At 51.8% G+C, this 25665-nt stretch overlaps 2 protein-coding genes across 3 annotated transcripts in view; both read right to left on the reverse strand.

Annotated features, from left to right (window-relative positions):
- LOC149347274 (uncharacterized) overlaps positions 1-25665 on the reverse strand; it is an 88599-nt gene that overhangs the window by 50483 nt on the left and 12451 nt on the right. The window lies entirely within an intron of this gene.
- LOC149347277 (uncharacterized) lies at positions 13836-16303 on the reverse strand. 2 transcript variants are annotated; one of them, XM_089585545.1, is made up of 3 exons: positions 16001-16165; positions 15717-15866; positions 13836-14388 (listed from the first exon to the last, which is right to left on the reverse strand). In XM_089585545.1, the coding sequence occupies exons 1-3, from the start codon at positions 16091-16093 to the stop codon at positions 14134-14136; spliced, it is 498 nt and encodes a 165-aa protein (XP_089441671.1). In that variant the 5' UTR covers positions 16094-16165; the 3' UTR covers positions 13836-14133. The 2 variants fall into 2 exon arrangements, with proteins under 2 accessions (XP_089441671.1, XP_089441670.1); XM_089585544.1 differs by having other exon boundaries at positions 15717-16303.

Below are 25665 nucleotides of genomic sequence, written 5' to 3' on the forward strand. Positions count from 1 at the left end.
GTATGTGAAAGCATCAAGGTATTGATGTATGTATTTTGGTATTCGCCACAGACTTTGTGAGCGCATGCATGTGCGCGCGAATTTTGTGTTTTGTGAATATTGTTACACAATATTCTTAAAGGAAGGGGCAGTGTCACAAAATTCGGCGCATTTTAGGAACAAACAAAGAAAACCGCCGCGCGCACGGCGTCTCGCCGGCGCGAGCCCGACGGGGGTGAGGGAAAGCCCCGCCGAGCGCGTGCCTCTCTCTCCACCGCCGCGGCGTGCGCCGAGGAGATGAGTCATCCCCGCCGATTATTCTCGAACATGCGAGTCGGTTCTACTGCTGACGGGGGGGAAAGGGCGTAGCCTTGCGTGCACTAAGACACGTCCTCCTCGCCCGTCGGCGTCGGCGCCGCTCAAGAACACGCTCGAAACTTCGAGATGCGACCCCCGACCTCTGACCAATGGGGACGCGCGGCCGGTGAGAAGAGGAAAGGGAGACAGCACTGCCAATGCTGCGTGTATGTGCGCGCCTACTCGGGCGCGAACAACAAACAGACGGGAGAGCGAGCCTATAGACCAGATTTTTGAGCCTCTCCTGGGCGCGGCCATTTTGCACCGACTGGCGCGCCGCGGTGCGGGCGTTTGTTTGGGGACTGCGGGGCTGCGGCAGTTCCGCGGCCGCGCCTGCATATAGCCGCGCTTCGGGCGCTAAAAAAACATTGTCGAGCATACTTCCGCTGCGTGGCTGTGTTGCAGGAAGTATTTACGTTATCAAAGCGATAACATTGACGCGTTTTAATGACATTTAGTTTGACATTCAGGTTAATTGTGCCGGCGCTTAGAACGCGCTCGTGCTTATATCGAATTCCGTCTTGGTGCTCCACCGCAAAGAAACTTTTTATTCAATATCAAGAATTAGGTGTGCGGCTAGTATGCAGTTCCAATTCCCATGCACTCTTATTCCTTCCTGCCGGCCATAAAGCCCCCCCCCCCCCCCCCCCCCTTCCACAAACGGCTTTCTTGTCGCCGCGCCAGTTCAACAAATTACCGCTGTGAGCTCAACTAAGTCGCAGCGCCAACAGAAAACAAATTTTGTCATGGTTTATGCAACCTGGTGCATAAAAACGTACTTTCGCTTAATTTATAAAAGCTTGAATAGATATGAGCAGCTAATCCAGCTTTCACTAATTCTGAGGTCCGAAGTCGCGTTATGCTATTCAGGAGCTCTCGCCGCGTGTGAGAGCGTTGCGTAGGCGTTTGGCTAAGTGTGGAAAATGTAATGAAATCGCGCATATTTTCCTATGAATAATGTAGATACCGCACCGCTGCGGTGGCTCAGTGGTTACGGCTCTCTGCACTGGCCCAAAAGACGCGGGTTCGATCCCGGCCGCGGCGGCCGAATTTCGAAGGAGGCGAAATTCTAGAGGCCCGTGTACTGTGCGATGTCAGTGCACGTTAAAGAACACCAGGTGGTCGAAATTTCCGGAGCCCTTCACTACGGCGTCCCTCATAGCCTGAGTCGCTTTGGAACGTAAAACCTTAATAAACCAAACCAAGCTAAGGTAGATACCAACAGCAGAAAGATACTATAGATAAACCTTTACCCCCCAAATACCTCTGACATGTGTGCGGAAAAAGCAGCTGAAATCGGTAGCGGTCGTGCTTACAATCCTGTGCATGAAATGTTCTGAATGGGAACAAGAGCAAGCTCAGCGCAAGGATGCCGAACACGTACTGGTGATCGAAAACACCCGCTCCGTCGGGACAACCTTCAGTCTGCAGCTCGCCTATCCAGTTACTACTCCACTGAGTCAAATCAATAGATCTACATTCTGATGCATAAATTATCATAGATGATATCGCACGTAAAAGGCGACAACAAACGACACGACAGCGCAGAAATCTGCTTCGAAGTGCCGGTTTCCAGTCCGTACACTACCTGGTCGACTACCCTCGGATGTCACGTTAACGAGTAACTGCGCACAAGATAACCGCAGCACTGTCTGGAAGAGGGCAAATGTGAGTAGTGACGCACAGCACACACCCTCATACGTTAGCTGATGGAGCACAAAACGGCAGAAGCGAACACGTAAACATGCGTTCTTTGCGCGGCGCCGGCGCGACCCGCAGTCCCTCGGGCCGCGCGCGCCGACAGATGGCGACTGGCGTCGAGAGTAGGCGCGCGTCCGCAGCCTGCGTGCGAGGGTAAAAAAATCTGGTCTATAAAGAAGGCGTTGACAGCTATCAGTCAGTCCGAACCGCCGTTTAAGCTTCGTCGAAGCGCGCCCGTTCGACTCCCGGGGAAAACACCACTCGGCCAGCATCGGACCAACGAGGCAACGTTCGCCAGTCTGCGGGACGGCATCGTCATGGAACTCTGGTCGTCGGACTGCCGCAGTGCCCGGTGAACAAATTGTGTTTTGTTTGTTTACCTCTCTCTCGTGTGTTAGTGCACTTTAGGTGCAATATTGCCTCTGTATTGTATTCTCTCTCTAATTTAACTTTGCACGAGTTGCATCGTTTGTTAATCACTTTGTATGTGCTTGTACTAGTGATTGCGTAATCCTCTGTATCGTATCTTTGCTGCATAAACTTTGTTTTGTTTTGTGAACCTTTGGCTCCGACCCATTCTCTGGCTTGCGACCGGCGAAAGCTGGGCACCAAACGCCCAAAAACCTCTTGTCACTTGGTAGCTGGTCTCCGCTGAGTTTGTCACGCTGAGTCGAGGGCATCTCCTTCGAGTCCGAGACCGCTACCCCCACACGCTCTAAGGGTGTGTGGGAGCTTCCCACGTAAAAGTGTGCGAAGTCTGGGTGACATCTGGTACAACGATATAAGGGGGTACGGATCCGCTATCTGCCGCCTCATCCTGATCTAAATCAACTAGAGGCAGTGTATTGGCGAAGATTGCAGACAGGAACATTCCCAAACCTGCATATCCTTAGCAAGATTTACCCGACGCAATATCGGGACACTTGCCCGTGGTGTGGCAGCAAACGTTCTGTGGACTCCCAGACAGCGTGGCGGAATGGTTACGTGACCAAATATGGCGGCGCCCATGCTCCCCGCTGTTAAGCGTCTATAAATGCGCGCTTGCCTTGGCGTGAATGCTTTGGTATGTAGTCCTCTAAGGAGAAGTAGCAGCGACATGAAGAAGGGAGAAGGCGAGAACGTGCACAAGAGACGAAAGAACAGCGTGAAGAACGCCTTGCAAAGCGTCGGGCTAAGGATGCAGCCCGGCGACAACATTCTACTTCGCAGAGTGGTTCCGCGTCATCGGTCACGGATGAATCTCAATACCTGACTGCTCAGGAACGGCGCAATGGTACCAGATTAACACACCCTATAAATCGAATGATACCAGGCGTAGACAACACGCCGAAGAATCGCCAGAGGAACGCGCGCAAGACACGTCCCCAGAGGTTGCAGAGGAAGCCGCCATTGCACTTGCTATAACCCGCACGGAAGCCCGGTATATTTTAACTGACTCTAAAACTGCGATTCTAAATTTTGCTCGAGGCCGAGTTCATGTCCCTGCTTTTGACATACTGGACTCGCCCGATGCACCCCCGCCCCGCCAAGTGGAGCTGATATGGGTGCCTGCGTACTCCGGGAATCCCGGAAACGAGGCCGCCAACCTTTCAGCACGAGGTTCTTTAAACCGGGCTCAGGTGGCCTCGGATCGGGGATTCACGAAGGATCGCATGCACTCATTCAGTGAGCTGACCCAGGCATACAGAGCCTCTCGCCAGCTCTACCCCCCGCCCCACCCCTCCCTAGATAACAGACACGCAACACTCTGGCGCAGATTACAAACACATACTCTCCCCTCGCCCCTTACCCTAACCCACTATCATCCCTCCTTCCCCACTCCTGCTTGCGCCCTATGCCCAGAACCCTTCGCTTCTTCCCTCCACATCCTTTCCCTCTGCCCGGCGGACCCTCCCCCGCGGGACCTAGAGAACCTCAAGACCTGGGAGGACTGTTAGACCCTGCTGCGCTCGGAGGACCCGGCCGTGCAGACCATCGCCACCGGCCGTGCTGCCAGTGTTATGAACCTTAGGAACATAAACACTTGAGTGCAGTGGGGTCGTGCGGGGACCCTGGGGCGTGCCCCGAATTCCTATTAAATTAAAGTTTTTCTCTCTCTCTCCCGAGCGAAAGCACTGCCAATTTTTTTACTAACAATAAATAGCCACTGCCAACAACAACATAAAGAAAAAAATTCAGGGAGCACTTTGACTGTCTAAAGTGCGTAGAGGCGAAAGCGTTTTCCGCACCACTTTCGCTGCTTCTGTGGCACTGGTGGCGTCACATGTAATCGAGTACTAATTACTAAGTGATGACAAATCACTAATTAATGGATAATTACTGATTAATGACTGAATACTAACTAACTGCTAATTAATGACGCTTAAGTTTCGCCTTTACGAGTGGAACGCGAGAGCGTGTTGTAGCGCTGCCAGGGAGTCCACGGAACGCCACCACCTATTCGGCGCGATGCCTTGCCCTTTGAACGCATCGCTTTTTGAGGAAAGGAAATGGCGCAGTAATTCTCTGTCATCTCGGTGGACACCTGAATCGCACCGTAGAGGAAGGGAGGAAGTGGGAGTGAAAGAAGACAAAGAGGGCCCGTAATGAAGAAAATGAAAATTGTATTTGAGGAAAGGAAATTACGCAGTAACTGTCTCACATATCTCGATGGACAGGCGTCAAAATTCAGGGGAGCACTTTTATGCGAAGCATACTAAAATAGCCCAACCCAGCTCCTCGAGCGCGGTGGTGTCGTTACCATTGACCTTTCGTGACCTCCATGTCATACCACGTGATGCGCGACGTCACAGCAGATGAAAAACGGGGGCCCAACTCGCGCCGTCGCGCGAGGCGTCGTGACCAGGGAAGACCACGTGGTGCGTGACGTCACAGCAGATGAGAAACGTTTTGATGATGATGGTGACGGGGGCCCAGCTCGCGCCGTCGCGCGAGGCGTCGCGACCAAGGAGGACCACGTGATGCGTGACGTAACGACATAGGAGAAACGGGGCCCCAGCTCGCGCCGTCGCGCGAGGCGTCGCGACCAATGTGTTTCCTGCTTCTGCCGCTAGGTGCGCTGTAGTAGTAGTAGTAGTAGTGAAAACATTTATTTATTTTTTTTTCAGAAGGAAGAGTTAGGGAGTAGGGGGATGGGGATAGATAGATGTGGAGCTTCAGTGGTCGGTCTTCCCTAGTCCATGATCCCGTTGGCCTCCGCCGCTGCCTTGGCCCTCGTCACCAGCATAAGCTGTGTGCTCGGGTCGGAGTCAGCCAAGAGGGCCTCCCACTGCTCTAGACTAGGGCTATTTACCTTTGGTAGTAAAGGGCTTTTTTCGCAGCCCCAGGTGGCGTGGTACGTTGTGGAGTAGCCCCCACACCACACGCACTCTTTCGCGTATCTGTTCGGCCACATTTTGTGATACATGGCTCTGCTTGGGTAGGTGTCTGTTTGTAGTCGTCTGAGCGTGGTGGCCTGCTCTCTGTCGAGGATATTCGCCGGAGCCGCGTACTTCTTGCGCGCTCCCAACGTGAACACGTGATGCTGGAGCGGCGGTATACAAGGGGGTGCGCCTGCCTCTGCTAGGCGTACACGGGATAGAGATGCCTCCTGGAGACGGGGCTGCTCGTTGGAATGAGAAGCAAAAGTTGCGGCGTGCTACAGAGACTGATGAAGAGCGTGAAGAACGTCTAGCCAAGCGGCGTGCTCGATATGCAACTCGGCGACAATATGCTTCGCATCTGACTAGGCTTAACCTAAGCTAAGCCTCAGCCATTTTTTTGACCTAAAGTGTGGTCACTGATGTGTGGTTAAGATGTTAAGCTTCGCCTCTGAGTGTGGAACGCGACAGCGTCTTGCAACGCTGCCAGGGAGTCCATAGAACGCCGTCGCCCATTCGGTTCTACGCCTCGCTCGTCGGTAAACTGGTTTTTGGGGAAAGGAAATGTACCTGTCTCTCATACCTCGGTGGACACCTGAACCTCGCCAGCAGAAAGGGAGGAGGATGGGAGTGAGCGAAGACACCGTATCCACTAGACGCGCCTTTGTTCATTCCAAACCATCGCGCTGGCATGGCGGAGTGGATAGCACGCTCGTCTCGCACGCCGAAGAGCGGGGTTCGATTCCCGAGCTCGACCAATTTCCTACTCGGTTTTATTTATTTATATGGCCTGACTAGAAAACCAATTAGGCTAATTGGGTGATTAAGCTATTAATTAAGCTCAGTCCCACTTGGAGCATGACCTTCAATTGGTTGCATGGTTAGTAGCCAAAGTACAATTGGCCCCGTTTGCAATTCGCGCACTGTGACGTCACGACCGTTTCGACCAACTGAAAAGCGTGACATTTCTGTCGACAACTGCTGCTTACAAGGCTTTCGCCTTAGAAATGCCACTCAGGCGAAGAGAAGACGACAGAGGTAAGAAAAAGTTACGAGGAACTTTAGCGGCTAAAGTGGTGAAAGGCGAAAGCCTGAGCGCTGCATACTGCTACGCGATTGTTCACTTCACATTCTGTTGGTCCATTAATTAACTGCGAATTAATGACGCTTAATCTTTGCCTTTAGGAGTGGAACGCGACAGCGTGTTGTAGCGCTGCCAGGGAGTCCTCAGAACGCCACCACCCGTTCGGCGCGATGCGTTGCTCTTTGAACGCAACGCTTTTTGAGGAAAGGAAATGGCGCTGTAATTCTCTGTCAACTCGGTGGACACCTAAACAGCACCGTACAGGAAGGGAGGGAGTGGAGTGAATGGAGAAAGAGAAAGCGGGGCCGTAATGAAGAAAATAAAAATTGTATTTGAGGAAAGGAAATTACGCAGTAACTGTCTCACATATCTCGGTGGACACCAGTTTGTGTTTGAGGAAAGGAAATTGCGCAGTAACTGTCTCACATATTTCGGTGGACACCCGTCAAAATTCGCGCGCAGTGACGTGACGACCATTTTGACCAATCTGACTTTCTTAAGGGACTCGGGGTTGCATTCCCGCCTATAATCTTTAAGTTTTCAGTGCGCGCCCTCTGTCCCTGTGACATGGTGGTCGCTGGACACTTAGAAAACTCATTTCCTTGCCGCTCTTTTTCCTTTTTTCCCCTTTGTTCCCCTCCCCAAGTGTAGGGTAGCCAACTGGGCATCGCCTGGTTAACCTCCCTGCCTTTCCGTCCTTTTCTCTCTCTCTCTCTCTGAAACGCGGAGAAATTTGCTAACACGTCTTGGTCACGACAGTATGAGCCATTAAAGGCTTTCGCCTTAAAATTGGCTGTGGTTTGACCAATGACCATGCCGAGTAGCACTGCGGAAACAACGGCGCGGCAATTGCAGCGACGGCGGCATCTCAGGGGGCACTTTGACTGTGTAAAGTGCGTAGAGGCGAAAGCGTTTTCCACACTACTTTGACTGCCCTTGTGCCACTGGTGACGCCACCACTGGATGATGACACATTATTAAGTACTGATTACTAATTGATGACAAATATCTAATTAATGGGTAATTACTGGCTAATGACTAAATATAAATTAACTGTTAATTAATGACGCTTAAGCTTCGCCTTTAGGAGTGGAACGCGACAGCGTGTTGTAGCGCTGCCAGGGAGTCCACGTAACACCACCACCCGTTCGGCCCGATGCCTTGCCATTTGAACGCAACGCTTTTTGAGGAAAGGAAATTACGCAGTAATTCTCTGTCATCTCGGTGGTCCCCTGAACCATACCGTACAGGAAGGGAGGAAGACGGAGTGAAAGAAGAAACAACGAGGGGCCGTAATGAAGAAAATCAAAATAGTATTTGAGGAAAGGATATTAAGGTGTGTCTGTCTCATACTCGTTCCTCACGTATGCGCAGTTGGGGCTCTCCGGGCTCCGCGAAATCGCTCACACCTACCGTAGTGTTGCTTCCGCAAAATTGGAGAACGCTTAGGCTTCGTCTTCAGGAGTGCAACGCAACAGCGTCTTGCAGCGATGCCAGGGAGTCCACGGAACGCCATCGCCCGTTGGGCGCGACGCCTTGCCCCTTTGGAAACACCTTTGAACGTAATGTTTTATTGCGATAGCAATACTACTTGCACTTTCACGCCTTTGCCGTGCCGCGGCCGTGACCACCATCGACCTTCATTTGACCTTGATTGCATTATATTGGTTTAGATTGGATTAGATTAGATTGGATTGGACTGGATTGGACTGGACTGGACTGGATTGGATTGGATTAGATTACATTAGGTTAGATTAGATTACTTTGGATTGGATAGGAGTGGATTGGATTGGAATGGAATGGATTGGATGGGATTGGATTGGATTGTATAACCGATGTATCACCACAAGTCTAACCACAAGAACCACCACCAGCTACACTACCAGCTGTACTGTGGCGTAGGTACGGATATTTCTTTCGCAATTACCGGGCTTAACCAAGCTAAGCCACAGCGAATTTTTTTGAGGAAAGGAAATGACGCAGGAGTAGTCACATATCGATTCCAATGTCCACACCAACCGAAAAACTAATGGCCCTGGGAGTATCGAACACCTTCGACGAACTACGAGAAGCGCAACGTAGTGCGCAATTAGAGACTCACTCAAACCAGAACGGGAAGACACCTACTGGAGAAATTACGGCTACCTCTAGGCACACAAAGAGACAAGGAACAGATTAATAATGAAGACAGAAACAACATCCGGGTAAGACCAATACTCCGACACACGGATCCCAATATACATCATGAAAGACGACAAGCCAGAGTCCGAGCACTCACCAGGGAACTCAGCGACAATCCCAACGTAGTCTACACGAACGCAGCAAAGTACCGATACCAACGCAAAGCGATCACCGTCGTAACAGACGAAGGAGGGCAAGAAATAACCAGCGCAACGATAAACAGCCCAAAAATAGAAGCAGCTGAAGAAGCCGCCATTGCTCTTGCAATATCGCCCGGCAACGCAACAGGACACAACCTCAGAATAGTGACGGACTCCAAACAAGCATGTAGAAACTACAGAAGAGGCAGGATCAACAGCATCGCCAATCATATTCTACACACGACGATAAGGCACAAAAACACTAACCATAGTATAGTGTGGGTTCCCGGACATGAGGGGATGAGGGGCAACGTGGCAGTAGAGTTAGGTCGAGGGTACGTCAACCGAGCAGACTCAACACTTCGCAGCACAGGCACCTTTGACCCAGTTACCCCCACGTACTCAGATATACTCGATCATTACAGGGGTCAGCGGAAACGCTACGCAGCCCCACACAAAAGGCTCACCAAAGAGGAGGCGGTAGACTGGCGCAGACTACAAACAGGTACTTACCCACACCTGCACAAACTACACAAGAATTTCCCTACACAATATGCAGACGAATGTCCGTGGTGTCAGGGTAAACCTATACTAGAGCATGTCACATGGACCTGCCCTAAGGCAGACTTAGAGCCAAGAATAAACCCGAGTGTGATGCAGTGGGAGCACTTGCTGGCCAGCGAGGACGATTGATTGATTGTTTGATTAAAGACATCTTCATTTCTTCAATATTCTCAGGACATGTGGGTGGGCTGCCTAGTCCGGTAGTCCACTGGCTGCTGCTGCTGCGCTGGCCCTCCCACCAGCCAGTGCTGACGGCCAGGATCATCGCTGAGCAGAATAGCATCCCAGTGCTCCTCCGAGGGGTTGGGAATGGGGTCAACTAAGGGATTATATTGGCATGCCCACACCATATGGTAGAGGTTAGCTACCTCTCCACAATGTGGGCACTGCGGAGATGGTTGGTTTTGGTTTTATGGGGTTTAACGTCCCAAAGCGACTACAGCTATGAGAGACGCCGTAGTGAAGGGCTCCGGAAATTTCGACCACCTGGGGTTCTTTAACGTGCACTGACATCGCACAGTACACGGGCCTCTAGAATTTCGCCTTCATAGAAATTTAACCGCTGCGGCCGGGATCGAACCCGCGTCTTTCGGGTCAGCAGCCGAGCACCATAACGACTGAGCCACCGCGGCGGGGCGCACTGCGGAGAGTATAGTGTAGGGTACCACTGGTGTAATTTAGCTGGTGTTGGATATATGTTGGTTTGTAGTCTCCCAAGGGTGTTCTCTTCTAACTTATTGAGGGATTTGTGCGGTGTTGGGTACTTCTTTCTGGCTGTTCTGTACGGCGCGAGATTGTCAGCGTACACTGCTAAACCTATTAGGTCGCGGCACCCTTCATGGTGATCAGGGGGAGACGCCCGGTATAGAAGAGCTCGGGCATGCCTGTGGCCGGCTTCGTTTCCTTCTGGTAGTTCCAGGTGACCGGGAAACCAGATGACTGAGGCTTGGTTGGGTGGATGCTTAGTCAGCAATGACAACCCTGACTTGTGAATTAATTCGTTATTGAAGTTGCGACAGGCGTTCTGGGAATCAGTGAGCACAACGGCGTTGGGGTTAGATGCTACAGCTAATGCAATAGCTGCCTCCTCTGCGTGAGTGGGGTTAGATGTTTTCACCGAGGCGCAGTTCACCATCGACCCTGTAGTCGTTGAGACCACAATAGTCATGACACCATTCTTTATTCCTGCTGCGTCCACGTAAAGGGTGTTAATTTGCTTGTCCCATTTCGAGGAAGCGCAACGATTTCTCGTACGCCGAGAGAGAGAAAAACTTTATTATAGCAAGTGTGTTTAGACCCCCCTTGGGTCCGTGGACCACCGCACGGTCCCACTCTACGTCGGAACGGTCATGTGGTGTCACGATGGCAGCATTCAAGTGCGGCATGCTGGACCAAGGATCGACCACGGCGCCCAGTGACCCGTAAGGGTCACGAACACTTGAAAATTATTAAGAATAAAGTTTGTTCCATTCATCCATCCTATCGATGGACACCCGAACCACACCGTAAGGGAATGGAGGGAGGTGGGAGAGCAAGAAGAAAAAGGGAGAGGTGCCATAATGTAGAAAATGAAAATTGGATTTGAGGGCGTAAATTGACACACCCGCAGCTCGCGATTACAGGTCGCCGGCTCGAATTCCTGCCGGAAGCTAGGTTCTAACATAGTAGTTTATGGTGCAAGAAACGCTGAATCATATATCTGGAACATTATGCAGCAAATGGTTGGCATGTTATTTTTTTCCGACGCGTGGTGCCGACTACTACTACTACTGCCACTACGACGGCGACGGGTTTTCGACCGAACGAACTGTATACGCTGTCGAGTAACATTCACGAAGCGACCGTAAGAGTCACTTTTGCTATAAGCGTTGTGTGTTCGTACACTACCAGGGTAGGGAAGAAACGTTCGTGCTGTGGGATTCTGGAACATTGGGAGCGTTTCAAATTCGGCACTGCCATGAACTTTTGATGTTTTTCCATCGGCAGCTATGACCCCTTTCGACGCAAAGAAACTTGTGCACATACAATGATGGTTTATGGGGGTTTAACGTCCCGAAGAGTCTCAGGCTATGAGAGTTGCCGTAGTGAAGGGCTCAGGAAATTTCGACCACCTGGAATTCTTTAACGTGCACTGACATCGCACAGTACGCGGTCCTCGAGAATTTCGCGTCCATCGAAATTCGACCGCCGCGGCCGGGATTGAACCCTCGTCCTTCGGGTCAGAAGCCTAGTGACATAACCACTAAGCCACCGCGGCAGCAATTCGTTACACATTCAGCTGCTTAGTGATGGGCGAATTGCAAATGAGAGTTCATCCCATATGAAATGTAAACAACTACAGTGCGCTAATGGCGTTTTGAAAAGACCTTCAATAGGGCCGAGTGTTTAAATTTGGCCACACAATTCAGTTATCCTATGCTATAAAGTGTACATTGCGGCAATAAAATAATATTATGCATCCAACTGCACTACAAATCGAAAACATCTTTAAGCGCATAGCATGGGTCGGTAGTTTCCTAAGCGAATAAGGTAACAGATAAGCTGCCGACTTATTCGAAAACCCCTGTCACACGGCATTCCTCGAAGGCCTTTCCAGCTATAGGCCTCTTTTCACCAAAGGAGCGAAAACAAAGGAGAAGCAGCGCAGCTACACAGTGCAGCACAAAGGTGAAACAGTCGTTGAGGCGTAGCATCCGCTGTTGTGCATGAGGTGGCTGAAGAGAGTGTTTCAAAAGCAAAGTGAGCTATTGTGTTCATTCGTTAAGCTCAGACAATATTCTATTCTGTATATTGCCTTGGCCACCAGGGGCACTCGTTGTTGCTGCAACAATTTTACTACCTTGAAACCTGGACACAAAATATGAACAAACGCCCGAAAAGCATGACGAAATTTTTCGTATCTTTTAAAGATGTTTTCAAAGATTCTTAGCTGCATATGTTTTTTCTTTGCTTTTAATTTTTTTGATGTTGGACGCCACTGCGATCGCGCGTTCTCGAAGGCCGCTCCTTTGGGTTGTAAAGCGAGTGAAGAAACTTTATTTCCGCCAGAAGAAGACCCGTGCCCCTCCGGGTCCGCACGCAGGCGTCCGGGGAGGGGCAGCGTCGCAGCTGGAAGACTAGCAACGATATAGTCGCGCAGCTTCTGCTGCCAGGCGGGTAGCGTATCGTTGTATGCTAAGGTCGGCACTTCTGAGTATGGTCTCCCATTCCTCTGCATTATTGATTCTGCCATACCCTGGGGCACTGGAGCATCTCCATAGTATGTGTTCGAGTGTAGCGGTATGGCCGCAGAACTCGCACACCTCCGCATCCTCCCTCGTGTCACCTCCTGTCCAGCTCCTGCAGAGCGGGGATGCGAAGTTTCTAGCTTGGAGTCTTCTCCAGTCATAGGCCTCAGCCGAGCTAAGCGATCTATCCGGAGGAGGATAGATCCTTTTGTTCTTTTTCTGAATGTCTGTGATGCTATTAAAGGTATTGGTTTCCTCTTTAGTGCGGAATTCGTATGAGGTGTCCACGGCTCCGCGGGGTAAAGAGGAGCGGGCGAGCCTTGGGCGGCCTCGTTTCCAACCAGACCCGAGTGGGCTGGGGTCCAGATAATTAGAATATTGTGGGCTGGGATAAAGTCTTTTATATATTTAGCCGCCATTTCGTGGATGCGTCCCTTGCTGTAATTTCTAATTGCGGCTTTGCAGTCGCTTACTACGCATTTGGTACCTGGCTGAGTTAGAGCGATCGCTATTGCAACCTCCTCCGCCACAAGGGTTGTAAAGGTCTCACACGGGTGCCTTCTTTTCCAACGGCAAAGGCGCGGAATTCGTGCCGTGTAGCTGCACTCTTCACGCCTCTGAACATAAGGACCAGATTCTTTAAGGCCTTTAAGGTGCCCGCGTTATAGGGATATAAAGTTCGGTTCCGGACAGTGGACGTAACTACGGGACGCTTAATCTGGCCCCTCAGCTCACTATTGCTTAGTCTCCAGCGTCCGCAATAACGCGCTGCCTGCTGTAATACGATGACGGATAAGCTGGCGTCTTATCACGCGTCTCAGCAAACCACTTATGCTAAGAGCACGAAATAAGGTGAAGTCGTTTTCTCATTGCTCAGCTTAACGCTTGAAAGCAAGAACTGATGCTCGAGTTGGTTATGCATGGTATGATTGAAACAGCGCAAGGCCCAAGGCAAAAGGAGAGAGCAGAGGAGAGGAGGAAACGAACAACACAGCGCCGACGTGTTCTCGCTGTGTTGCCCATTTCCTCCTTGCCTCTGCTCTCTTCTTTGGCCTTGGACCTTGCATTGTTTCAATTATATCAGCTTAACGCGTTCGTGCAAACAGGTCCTAATTTGTCGCAACACCAGCCTCCTTTTCATGCATGCAAAGCTTGAAGGGTAGGGTTTCGAAAGTGCGGATTGCGACGCTGTGTTTTGCCGATGCGTCACAAGCTACCTCTCTAAAGGATGGAGGTCTGAATATACACAGAAGACAATATTTTTATTCCAATCACGCCTCTTGCTCCCAGCCCTTACAGCGGGACGCAAATTTCGACGTGGTATCGAATCAGTACACTATGACGCGCTGGCCTATTCGCTAGTGGCACAGCGCGGATGCTTGAATCGACGCCGACGGACGTGCTCCAGGCGGGGGTGCTCGTCTCGGTCGCTCTTGTGGGCGAAGAGCTTCTTGCAGAAGCCGCGCACGAAGTCTCCACTGGTCTTGGGGGAAAGGCCGGTGGTTGGCGGCTGCGCTGGTGGACTCTGCGCCGCTCTTCATTCATAGCTGCTCCCCCATCTGGATGCCCAGGTGGAGGGTCGTGGTAGGCTTGCTCTTGGAGTGTTGCTGGCGCATGCTGTATACCGGGATGGAGAAGAGGAGGAAGTAGTAGCGATCGTGCTCGTAGCCTTCGTGGGCTGCGGGCCTGGACTCAAGTTGGAAGTTGATTCGGCAATCCCAGCATTCGTCGACTGTCTGCTCGCCAGGCTGCAGGACGTACTGGAGCCGCCTTCTGCGCTGGGACATGAAGAGTGTCTGCATAGAGAACAAAGGGGAGTTAATCAGTACGTTGGTTGTAGATTCGCGTTCATCGTAACTACTATTCTTATGTCCCAGCGGCGGCGCAGTGGTTATGGCGCTCGGCTGCTGACCCTAAAGACGCAGGTTCAATCCCTGGCGCGGGGGTCGAATTTCGATGGAGGTGAAATTCTACAGAGCCGTGTACTGTGTGATGTCAGTGCAGGTTAAAAAACTTCAGGTGGTCGAAATTTCCGGAGTCCATCACTACGGCGTCCCTCATAGCCTGAGTGGCTTTGGGACTAAAGCTCCGTAATCCAAATGTGCAATAATCAAGTGCTGCGCGCTCAGAGCACGGACATTCTTTTAAAATGGTCCAATCCTTCATTAAGGGCCAATGATCCTGCTCAGTGTAGTGATTCTCTGCAAAGAAATAAAAAAATTTAAGTTCGTACGTCTGTATTGGGGCGAATGTGTACTGGGGTGGGTCAGATTGCGTAAGTAAATGCTTAGAATTAATTACCGAAATAGAATCGAAAAATGCGAACACGCGTTTTAGCGTTGAGCACCAACTCAGCTGAGCGGTGGCAGCAAAAGCCATTTTGAACCCAGCTAAGTATGTAGTGAACAACGTTAATCAGTGACATATTGTGTTAAAGTAAGCTAAAAGCCGGGGAATGGTGGCCAAGAATTTAAAAAAAATAACATGCCGCAGATTTAGGAGGAACGCCGGCACCACTATCGGCCGCGGCGGAATGAGGACGCACATAGGCGTTGCCGTGGACGCTTCTCGAGCACAGTGCAAAGCAGACGGCTTGAGGCGTCTTGTTCAGAAGGCGTGTGCGCTTATAGCCTACCACCCACTTTCAGCGTTATCTATACAAGGCGCTTTTCCCCGTGGCTTCGCATCTGGGTTTAAACTGCGACAACGTGAGTGAACAGCTCAGGCTGCGAGCGCGAGCTGCGACCTGGGCTGCATACGACTTCATCGTTGTTCTAGAATATTTTATGAAAATGGCTTTTCGTCTTCCGTGTTTGTTCCCGTCTTACGCACTTGATGATGATGCGCTAAATAGGCCGAACTTACATGCAAACTGAGCATGTACGTTTATGCGTGCACGCTTTGTTAACCTGTTGTTTCTGAACAAAGAGAGCTGCCCTTGTCGTTCAGACAACTGGTTGCAGTGCTTCGTGAGGAGGAAAATCACACTATCGGAACTCCCAATCGAACTGGCACGACTACTTTCGAACATCGTCGCCGGAAGCTAACATACACCAGGAGAGCAGCAGGCAACTGCGCGTCCTGTAGAACTGCCAGCGTTTGTTGGAAGAGAGTGGGGGCTTACCTCCACAAAAGACAAGTCAGAGTCGAAGTTGTCAGCAGCCTCCCTCTGCCTGGCTTCAGTCTCCGCCAGGGAAGGGCGCCTGGCAATCAGGAGTGAGGCAGTGGGCGGCGTGTCCATGTCACCGTCTTGAACAGTTGGGACACGGCACTCCTGCGTCGGTAGTGAAGGTAGAACGCCCGAAGTGGCAGCGGTCAGCGAGACTGATGGGGCGGGCGAGCGGCTATGAACGCTGCATTGAGGGAACGAGCACGAGACTAGCGAACTGCGGCGATGGTGATACTCACGTGAATGGTATGGTTGGTGCGACTGAGAGAAGGATGACAAGGAAAGTGCACGGGTCTGCCAACTGGCTCGATCCGAGCCACCACCGCTGCCATGTGCGGACGGAGGAGAGTTTAAAAGATATGTGCAAAGAGTGAAAGAGTGAGAGAAGAGACGCGCGTGGCAAGAAGCGCGTCCGCCGAAGCGAAGACGCTGGCTGTAACAAGAACGCTTTTGCATAATTCACGAGCTATACATACGAGAAATTCCGCGTAGACGAATAGCAGGAGAGAGAACTAAAAACAAAATAGATTTATGAAATGCCCATAGTAGTCGCTTTTGCTGTTAATAAAAAAAAAATTAAAATTGCATTGCTTTTTGAGGAAAGGAAACGGCGCAGTATCTGTCTCACATATCTCGGTGGACACCTGAACAGTGCGTAAGGGAAGGGAAGAAGGTGGGAGTGAAAGAAGAATGGGTGCCATAGTGGAGGTCACACAAAATTAAAATTGGTTTTAAAAGGAAATGAAGCAGCAACTGTCGCACTTATCCCGTTAGATACCCAAATAGCACCGTAAGGGATAAAGAAGGAATGAAAAAGGAAAGGAACAGGTGCCCTACTAGAGAAAATGGAAAATTGAAGATAGATTGTTTTTTGAGGAAAGGAAATGGCGCAGTAACTGTCTCACGTATATCGCTGCACACCCGAACCAAAGCGCACCATAAGGAAGGGTAAAGGAGGAAGTGAGAAGAAAGGGAAAAGAGGTGCAGCAGTGGAGGGTAGTGTCCAGTGCAGCCCGAGGGGCGCTCCGGGAAATGGCAAAATGATGACTGCAGGGTTGCAGCAGGGGCTGTTGCTGTTTCTGGGATCGGCATGCGTGGGAAGCACTGCGATTCCAGGCCGCGCAGACAGCAGGGAGGGGATGAGCACGCGAACGATGAACAGAAAAATCTCCATGATGAAGGTGAAAGGGTTAGTGTATGCGGTTGCACAGCCACCGGGCCCACCTGTTAATGCCACGCTGTTGGTTAATGCCACGCCGAAAATGTTGGCATGCTAAATAGGCTGACCATGCGTGAAAATGGGGCATGCACTTTATTGCGTCTGTTCAGCCGTTTTTTCTGAACAATGAAAGCTCCTCTCGTCGTCGCTCAGAAAACTGCGACCTGTGTTTTGTGTGGACCGACTGCACAGTATGGTCGCTCCCGAAGGTTTCAACTACATTCGAAACCGTCGCCTAAAGCTAATATACGCCTGGCTACCAGCAGGGACCTACGCGCACCGTAAAACTGCCTGCGTTTGTCGTAAGAAAGTCGGGGCTTACCCCTTCACAGACAAGTCAGAGGTGAAACTGTCAGCAGCGTGCCTGTGCCTGGCTTCAGTCTCCGCCAGGAAAGGACGCCTGGCAATCAGGAGTGAGGCGGTGGGCGGCTGGTTCATGGCACCGGTCTCCTTGCAATGCTTGAGACCGGCAATGTTGCGTCGCGGATGAAGGTAGAATGGCCATAGCGGCAGTGGGAAGCGACACTGATAGGGTAGAGGAACGGCTAGGAGCGCTGCATCCAGGAACGCTACGAACGGTGGCACGTGCATAAGGAAACATACTTATGTATGTATGTTTCTCTACCACTAAGACACGTTTTTGGACAAGTTGGCAACATTCTTGAATCATCCCTGCAGCGAAGACGCACACAAACACAAACAGAGAAGGAACACTGAAAACACGGACGAACGCTGCATTGACAACTGGTTTATTGGGAAGGATTTCTCTATGACACGAGCACGACATGAGCGGAGGGCGGCGACGCTGATGAACTCGTGAACGGTATGACGTAAGTCACGAGCGATAGATTTCTCGTGCGCCGAGCCACGATGGCAGCAGTCAAGTGGGTGGTGGTGATAAGCATTTATTACAGGTTACACAGAGAGGTAGTTTGGGAGGTGACCCCTAGTGCGCCACCCCCCTCACAATACTAGGTGGGGTCCCTATTCCGGGACCCCATTTGACTCTACCGCCGCTCGGGTACGACGGACCATGGCCTGTTGGGCAGGAAGGTCGTGGCAGCCGAGCAGGGCCGCCTCCCAGTCCTCTCGGGTTGGGTTGAGGTGGGGGGTGAGGGAAGGATTTTTCTGGCATGCCCACACCATATGGTAGGTGTCAGCCACCTCCGTACAGTATGGGCAGAGGCCAGAAAAGGAGGGGTCGAAGTGTTTCATGACTGCCGGGCACAGCAATATATTTGTAAAAAGTCTTATCAGAAGACGCTCACCTGCTTTTTCCAGCCCCTTGAGGGGGGTCGGGTACTTGCGGTGAGACTCTTGATAGTGATTGACTATATCTTTAAATTTTAAAAGGGGTTCGTTGTCCAGATCCGAATCGGTAAGGTCATTGCCAGGGGCCCGGGAAGTGAGTGCGCGGGCGGCTGCGTCTGCAGCCTCATTACCTGGTAGGCCTTGGCGGCGGCGGCGAAAACTTTTTAATAAGCAAAAGGAGAGTTTGTAGACCAAAAATGGCCTTTACATAGGTGGAGTCCTTAGTCCGGGACCCCGCTGGACAAAGCCGCTACTCGCGCCCGTTGGACTAGAGCCCTTTGAGACTCCAGCCCCGAGCAGTTGAGCAGGGCTGCCTCCCATGTCTCTCGGGAAGGGGAAGGATTCGGGGGAAGGGAAGGATTCTTTTGACAGGCCCAAACTATGTGGAAGGTATCGGATACTTCCCCACAGTGAGGGCAGCGCCCATCAATTTTGGGGTCGAAATGTTTCACTATTGCAGGACACAACAGAGTGTTGGTCTGCAAGCGCCTCAGAGTTCGTTCATCAGCTTTACTTAGGCCCTTAGCCGGGACCGGGAAAAGCCGATCGCGTTCGCAATAGTAGTCCAGAATTTCTCTGAATCGCAGAAGCGGTTGTACAATCTCCGAGCCGGAAGAGCTTGGATGAGGTGCCCGGTAGGTAAGCGCTCGGGTAGCCGCGTCCGCAGCCTCATTACCTCTAACGCCCTGATGGCTCGGAGTCCAAACTATGCGTTTGGGCGAAGGGTCCGACTCCCTCCCTGCGCGCTTTAATATACTGTAGGCTAAAGGTGAAATCTCGCCAGCCAGGTAGTGTTGACAGGCTCGACGCGAATCTGTCACGATTACCTTCGAATTCAAGTCCGAGGCGGCAAGCGCAATGGCTACTTCCTCGGCCTGTGCTGCATTTCGAGCTCGAAAGGAGAGCCCGTTAACGCATTGATCCTGGTGAACTACTGCGGCCGTGTAGAATCCATTGGGCGACGGCCCTGCCACGTCAACGTAGTATACGTACACCCTGTTTGGATCCGTGTTGGTGTTCGGTGGCCCGGAGTCCAGACTAAGTAGCGGAGCGTAGGATCTCGGTGCCGTTCCGCGTTCCGAAGTATTCGATAAGCTGTGAGGGAGACCCAACACAGCTCGTAATTTCGACAAGCTCCTTGCGAGTCTGAGAGGATATATTGCGCCTGAGGGTGAGAGGCCGCCAGGGCGGTGGCTACCTCCTCAGCGTGAGTTGCGCTGGGAGCTTTGAATGTGAGCCCGTCCACCTGTATTTGTTGGTGTATGACCGCGGCCGTGTACCATCCCCCCCCCCCCCCCCCCCCCCTAGTGCGGTGCGGGCCGGCCACGTACGTATAAAATACACCGTGTTTGTTGCCATAATGGCGGTGGAGGGAACCGCCCACGCCTGCCGCCGGCCATTATGGTCTTCTTTGGACATTTTTGTAGGAAGGGGTCGAACGTGGATGGCGCATCTCCACATTTTGGGCACTCGTACCCTTTCCTCTGTGTGATGGTTGTGTTGAATGTGTAGTCGGTCCAAAAGGCGACGACCGGACACGGTCTGGGCAAGACGCGTGTATTGGTTGGTGAGGTGCGCTTCTTGCAGCTCCCGATAGGTGTTCACCACTCCCAGCGCGAGGTGGTGGTGGTGGTGAAAAACTTTAATCAAAGAGAGCTTGAGGGTAAAAAAACCCTGCTGCATGGTCGGTATCCTTAGTCCGGGACACCGCACGACGAGGCCCCGTCTCGCGCCCGCTTGACCAGAGCCCTTTGGGACTCCAGTGTGGAGCAGTTGAGGAGGGCAGTCTCCCATGCCTCTCGGGTGGGGATGGGGGAGGGGGGAAGGTGAGGATTCTGAGGAGCCTCGCGTTGGAGGTGGAGGTCGGAAGGTCGACCGCCCTTTTGATGATCTTACGGAGGGTAACCTCCAAGACATCTTCGTCCTGCTTGCGTAAGTGAAGGTAGGGGGTCGAATAGAGTATTCGACTCGTAACGAAAGCATGTGCGAGTCGCAACGCATGTGTGCTTCGTAGACCTCCGCGTTTGTTGGAGACGCGAGGAAGCTTCTGTGCGCATCCACTGACTTATCTTATTTACCTCACGGTTTATCGTTCAGTGGCAAATTCCGGATAAAACATGAGAAACACAAAGCTGCAGAAAGCTAAGGCTGCCTCAATAGGTGCGTTGAGTATGAAAAAATAGTACCATTTACTTTTCTGAACAAAGAAAATGAAGTTATCTTGGTTTCTTGGTTTCTTGGGGTTTAACGTCCCAAAACAACTCAGGCTATGAGGGACGCCGTAGTGAAGGGCTCCAGAAATTTCGACCACCTGGGGTTCTTTTAACACGCACGGACATCGCACAGTACACGGGCATCTGCAGCTTCTCAGCGTAAAAATTAGAGGACGCGTAAGCTTGGCCTTCAAGTATGGAACGCGACAGCGTGTTCCTGCGCTGCCGGGAGCCCAAGGAAAGCCATCGCCAGTTCGGCACGACTTGTGTGTGGAAGTTGATGGAGACCATGGTCCGTTATAGACTGTCCACCTACCTAGAAACGCACAATGACTTTGCAGACACTATGTACGGGTTCCGCCCACACCGGTCCGCACAAAATGGGCTGTTGCAATTTCATACATAGATTCTTGATCCTGTCCAGCGCCCTAGCTACCACAAGGTGGCCCTCGCATTGGACTTGCGGGGTGCTTTCTACAATGTGACTCATGATACCATCCTCTCCCACCTGTCCCAAGTTGACTGTGGATACAACACATTCCAAGCAATTCCTCACAGATCGGCAATCATATATCCGACTACAAGATAGTGAGTGAGTGAGTGAGTGAGTGAGTGAAAACCTTTATTGTCCAACAGAATGAGACTACTTCACCCAGACCTCCCCTGTCCTATATCCTCAGGTGAGGGAGGAGGATCAGGAGAGATCCGGCCGCATGGGGTAGTCGCGTCAGATGCTGGCCAGGATCTCTTGTATCCCGGCGGCCTCTTCAGCCAGTCGGACGGCGGTGAGCTGGAGTTCAGGGTCCGAGCTCCGGAGCAAGGTCTCCCAGACGTCTCTACTATTAATGTTGTTTGCCCTGCCTGGAGATTGGCTACACTCCCATATTATGTGGTCGAGGGACCCTCTCGCTCCGCACTTCTTGCATTTATCGTCCTCTATTTCTGGAATGATATGTTTCCTTAGAACTGGGTGTGGGTAGACATCTGTTTGTAGACGCCTCCACGCCACCGCCTGTTGATTGTTGAGTGTTATGCTAGGCGGGGGAAAGTGCCTGCGATGTTGTCTGTAATATTCTGTAACTTCCTGACAGGAAATTAGTCGCCCTTCTCTCCCGCGATCTGCGAGCGGTGGCCCGTGTTGTGCAGCTCGATGGTAGAGATCTAGAGCTACCTCGTGGGCCGTTTTCGTTGCCACGGACAGATTCGTGCGCGGGGGTCCAGATTATATTGATTATTCTATTCAATGTCGCTTGTCTTAAAATTTTGGTAGCGAGGGGAGAGACTCTCCCTCTACTAAAATTTTGGACTGCAGCTTTGCTGTCGCTTATGAAGTATTTAGCTTTGGAACCGACGCAAGCTAGTGCTATTGCGACCTCCTCCGCCGTCTCAGTGTTTGTCCCTAGGATAGTTGCGGCAGTGATGGGGCTACCGGCTCCGTTCACTACCGCGACGGTCGTGTACTGACTATGTCTATCGCCTGCTGCGTCTACGTAGGCGACCTTCACCTGAGGCTTGTCACCGCAGATGCGTTCTATCACCTCTGCCCGTTTTTGTCTTCTTTCTTTGTTGATTTCTGGGTGCATGTTCTTGGGTAAGGGGGGAATCCTTAGATAGTGAACATGGCCCGTACCAACTTGGTACGCGAGGGACTCCGCAGGGAGCAGTCCTCTCGCCTCTTCTCTTCAATCTGGCCATGATGAAGCTCCCTACCCTGCTGGGTGAGGTCCCGGGCATGCAGCATGCCCTGTGTGCGGACGACATCACCCTCTGGGCAACACACGGATCGGTTGGAGAAATCGAGGCCAACCTGCAGCAGGCGGCGGCTATTGTGGACGATTATGCCCGCCGCTGCGGCCTTGAGTGCTCCCCGAGAAAATCGGAATTCGTGCACATACGTCCCAGTCCAAAGTGCACAACCAAGATTTCCCTCTCCCTGCTTAGTGGCCCGATATCTGAACATGAAGAAATCAGAGTATTGGGACACTACAAACACAGAAACCAGAAGATTGACACCACGCTGAAGAAGCTCCGCAAGGTGGGAGATCAGGTGGGCCTTATGGTCCACCGGGTATCAAACAAACGGGGGGGGGGGGGGGGGCGGTGTTCCGATGCAAAGACGCCCTGCGGCTGGTCAATGCATTCGTAACCAGCCGAATCCTGTATTCTGCACCGTACCCCCACCTGCGCGAATGCGATGAGAACGCTCTCGAAATGATTCTCCGCAAAATCTATGAGAGAGGTCTCGACCTCCCAACTGCAACATCTACCCAACGTCTCCTCGGCCTGGGGATGACGAACACCTTTGGGGAGCTACGCGATGCTCATCTAAACAATCAATGCTTGCGGTTAAGCAAAACACGTGCGGGTAGCCGCCTTCTGAACCGCCTCCACATCAATTACACAGCCCAACAGGAGAAGCGGGTATCCCTGCCCTAGGCCTGGCGCTTCGCCCTGCAGGTTCGTTCCCCTCTCCCATAACATGACAAAGGATGCCCATTATGGCCGCCGCCTCGCGCGAGCGCAGGCCATTTCCGAGCAGTATGGGGCTCGACCAGGGGTATTTTACATGGACGCGACCGGTACACACCATGGAGGTTTGTACACGGCTGCCGTCGTCCACTAAAACAACCCAGTTCAGGGCCTCACCTTCCGTGCCCCAGCATTACATTCGCGGAGGAAGTTGCTATCGCACTCGAAGCCGCGGATCCAGTCCCCGAGTCATTATCACCGACTGAAGGGAAGCTTGCCGCAATTTTGGACAGCGACAAATTTGAGGACGCGAACCGGCGTATTCAGCATGCATGGCTGATGGTAGACTTACTAGTTAATGTAGAGCCTAGCTCACAGCAGGGATTCGAACGTGTGACATATAATCGGGGGAACCGGCGACCCATAATCGGGGGCTCTCTATCACGCGCGGTTCGGTACTCCGCTGATCTTTACTTCGTCATTTGCTTCCTCAGAAAAAATTTCGATTTGCCCAACGGGCAAGGTGCTGGTGGTGTAAAACGTTTATTTATACTATTTACAAGAGAGGTATTGCTTCCTTCCCTTACGGCGCGGTTCAGGTGTCCGCCGAGATATGTGAGACATACTGGGCCATTTCCTTTCCTCACAAACCAATTTACCAATTTATTTACAAATTCCAAATCGTGCCTTACAAATTTTACACAGATGTGAGTACCGGAATTTCCAAACCGGGCGGACCATCATCTGGGCCCCAGCACATGCGGGGATAGAGGGAAATAAGATAGCGGACGCTACCGCCCGCGCGCTTAACCACCGGGCATCGCCTCTCTCGCCGCCTGATCCGGCTACCGATTTTCCCACCCCACCCCCACCCCACCCGAGAGGACTGGGAGGCTGCCCTGGTCGGCTGCTCAGCTCTCCAGGACCAACGAGGCCTGGTGACAAGAGCCCGGGCCGCCGCGGAGGCCACAGGGGTCGCGGACTAGGGATCCCTCCTATAGGAGCGCCCCCTTTGAAACGGGGCGGTGGCAACCGCCACCATGCTCAGCCGTCCTTTTTTTTATTTCTTCTTCTTCTTCTTCTTCTTTTTGTTCTTTTATATTTTTCCCTTTTCTTTTTTCTTTTTTATTTTCTTCTTTTCTTTTTTAATTTTTTTTCACGTCGTTTGGTGACGTCACTACGTTAAAGATCCCCAGGTGGCCGAAATAATTCCGAGGACCAATTTACATAAACCAAAGGAGGAGGAGAAACGAAGTTGGTAGGAGTAGACACCTCTCTGAACCCTGGACTATGCCCCTTCGTGGTAATGTGCCATGACACTACCCTTACAAAGTTTTTATTACAGACAACAGAAATAACGTGACATCACCAAACCACGTGACGTCACGTCACGTCGTTTGGTGGCTGCCCGGCCGCGCCCAAGGGCTGGACTGAGTGATTGCAATATGCTACGCATAATAAAATGTTTTACACCGCAAGCGCCTTGACCGATTACTACAAGGAGGAGCACCGGCGCTACCCGGCCCCTTGTAAGGGTCTGGATCGCGCTGCCGAGCGCCTCCTCATCAAAATTCTTACTAACACTGTACTGTGCCCGGCGGGGCTTAAACATTTCAATACATCCTTTGATGGCGCGTTCCAGTTCTGTGGGAAGGTGGCTGACACCTTCCACATGGTTTGGGCGTGTCAGTCAAACCCATCTATCCCCCCAACCCCAACCCCAGCAGAGAGGACTGGGAGGCGGCCCTGCTCGGCTGTCAGGACCTAAAGACCCAAAAGGCCTTGGTTCACCGGACGCGGGCGGCGTTGCTTGCCAATGGGGCCCCGGAATAGGGGCTCCACCTAGTATTGTTAGGGGAAAGGGCCAATAGGGCCTACCCCAATCACCTCTCTGTAAATATTTATTGTATTATAAATGTTTTTCACCACCACCTTGCCCGTTGGACAAATCGGATTTTTTTCTGAGGAAGGAAATGACGCAGTAAAGGTCAGCGGAGTACCGAACCGCGCGTGATAGAGAGCTCCCGATTATGGGTCACCGGTTCCCCCGAGTATATGTCACACGTTCGAATCCATGCTGTGAGCTAGGCTCTACATTAAATAAAAATTCAGGGGGCACTTTGACTGTCTAAAGTGGGTAGAGGCGGAAGCGTTTTCCGCACCACCTTCGCTGTTTCTGTGGCACTGGTGGCGTCACATATATTTGAGTACTAATTACTAAGTCATGGCAAATCACTAATTAATTGTTAATTACTGATTAATGCCTGAATGCTAATTAACTGCTAATTAATGACGCTTAAGCTTCGCCTTTAGGAGTGGAACGCGACAGCGCGTTGTAGCGCTGCCAGGGAGTCCACGGAACGCCACCACCCGTTCGGCGCGATGCCTTGCCCTTTGAACGCAACGCTTTTTGAGGAAAGGAAATGGCGCAGTAATTCTCTGTCATCTCAGTGGACACCTGAACCGCACCGTAGAGGAAGGGAGGTGGGAGTGAAAGAAGATAGATAAAGAGGAGCCGTAATGATGAAAATGAAAATTGTATTTGAGGAAAGGAAATTACGCAGTAACTGTCTCACATATCTCGGTGGACACCAGTCAAAATTCAGGGGGGGGGGGCACTTTTTTGACCTAAAGTGTGGTCACTGATGTGTGGTTAAGATGTTAAGCTTCGCCCCTAAGAGTGGAACGCGAC

Source organism: Amblyomma mixtum, chromosome 4, assembly GCF_055824585.1.
Source record: "Amblyomma mixtum isolate Tamu chromosome 4, ASM5582458v1, whole genome shotgun sequence".
Lineage (NCBI taxonomy): Eukaryota > Metazoa > Arthropoda > Arachnida > Ixodida > Ixodidae > Amblyomma > Amblyomma mixtum.

Coding starts and splice junctions, on each gene's coding strand:
- LOC149347277 (XM_089585544.1), bottom strand. CDS start 16,217: ATGCAAAAGCGTTCTTGTTACAGCCAGCGTCTTCGCTTCGGCGGACGC. Junction 14,389..15,716: donor CTGACTTGTCTTTTGTGGAG/GTAAGCCCCCAC, acceptor TTCTCTATGCAG/ACACTCTTCATGTCCCAGCG.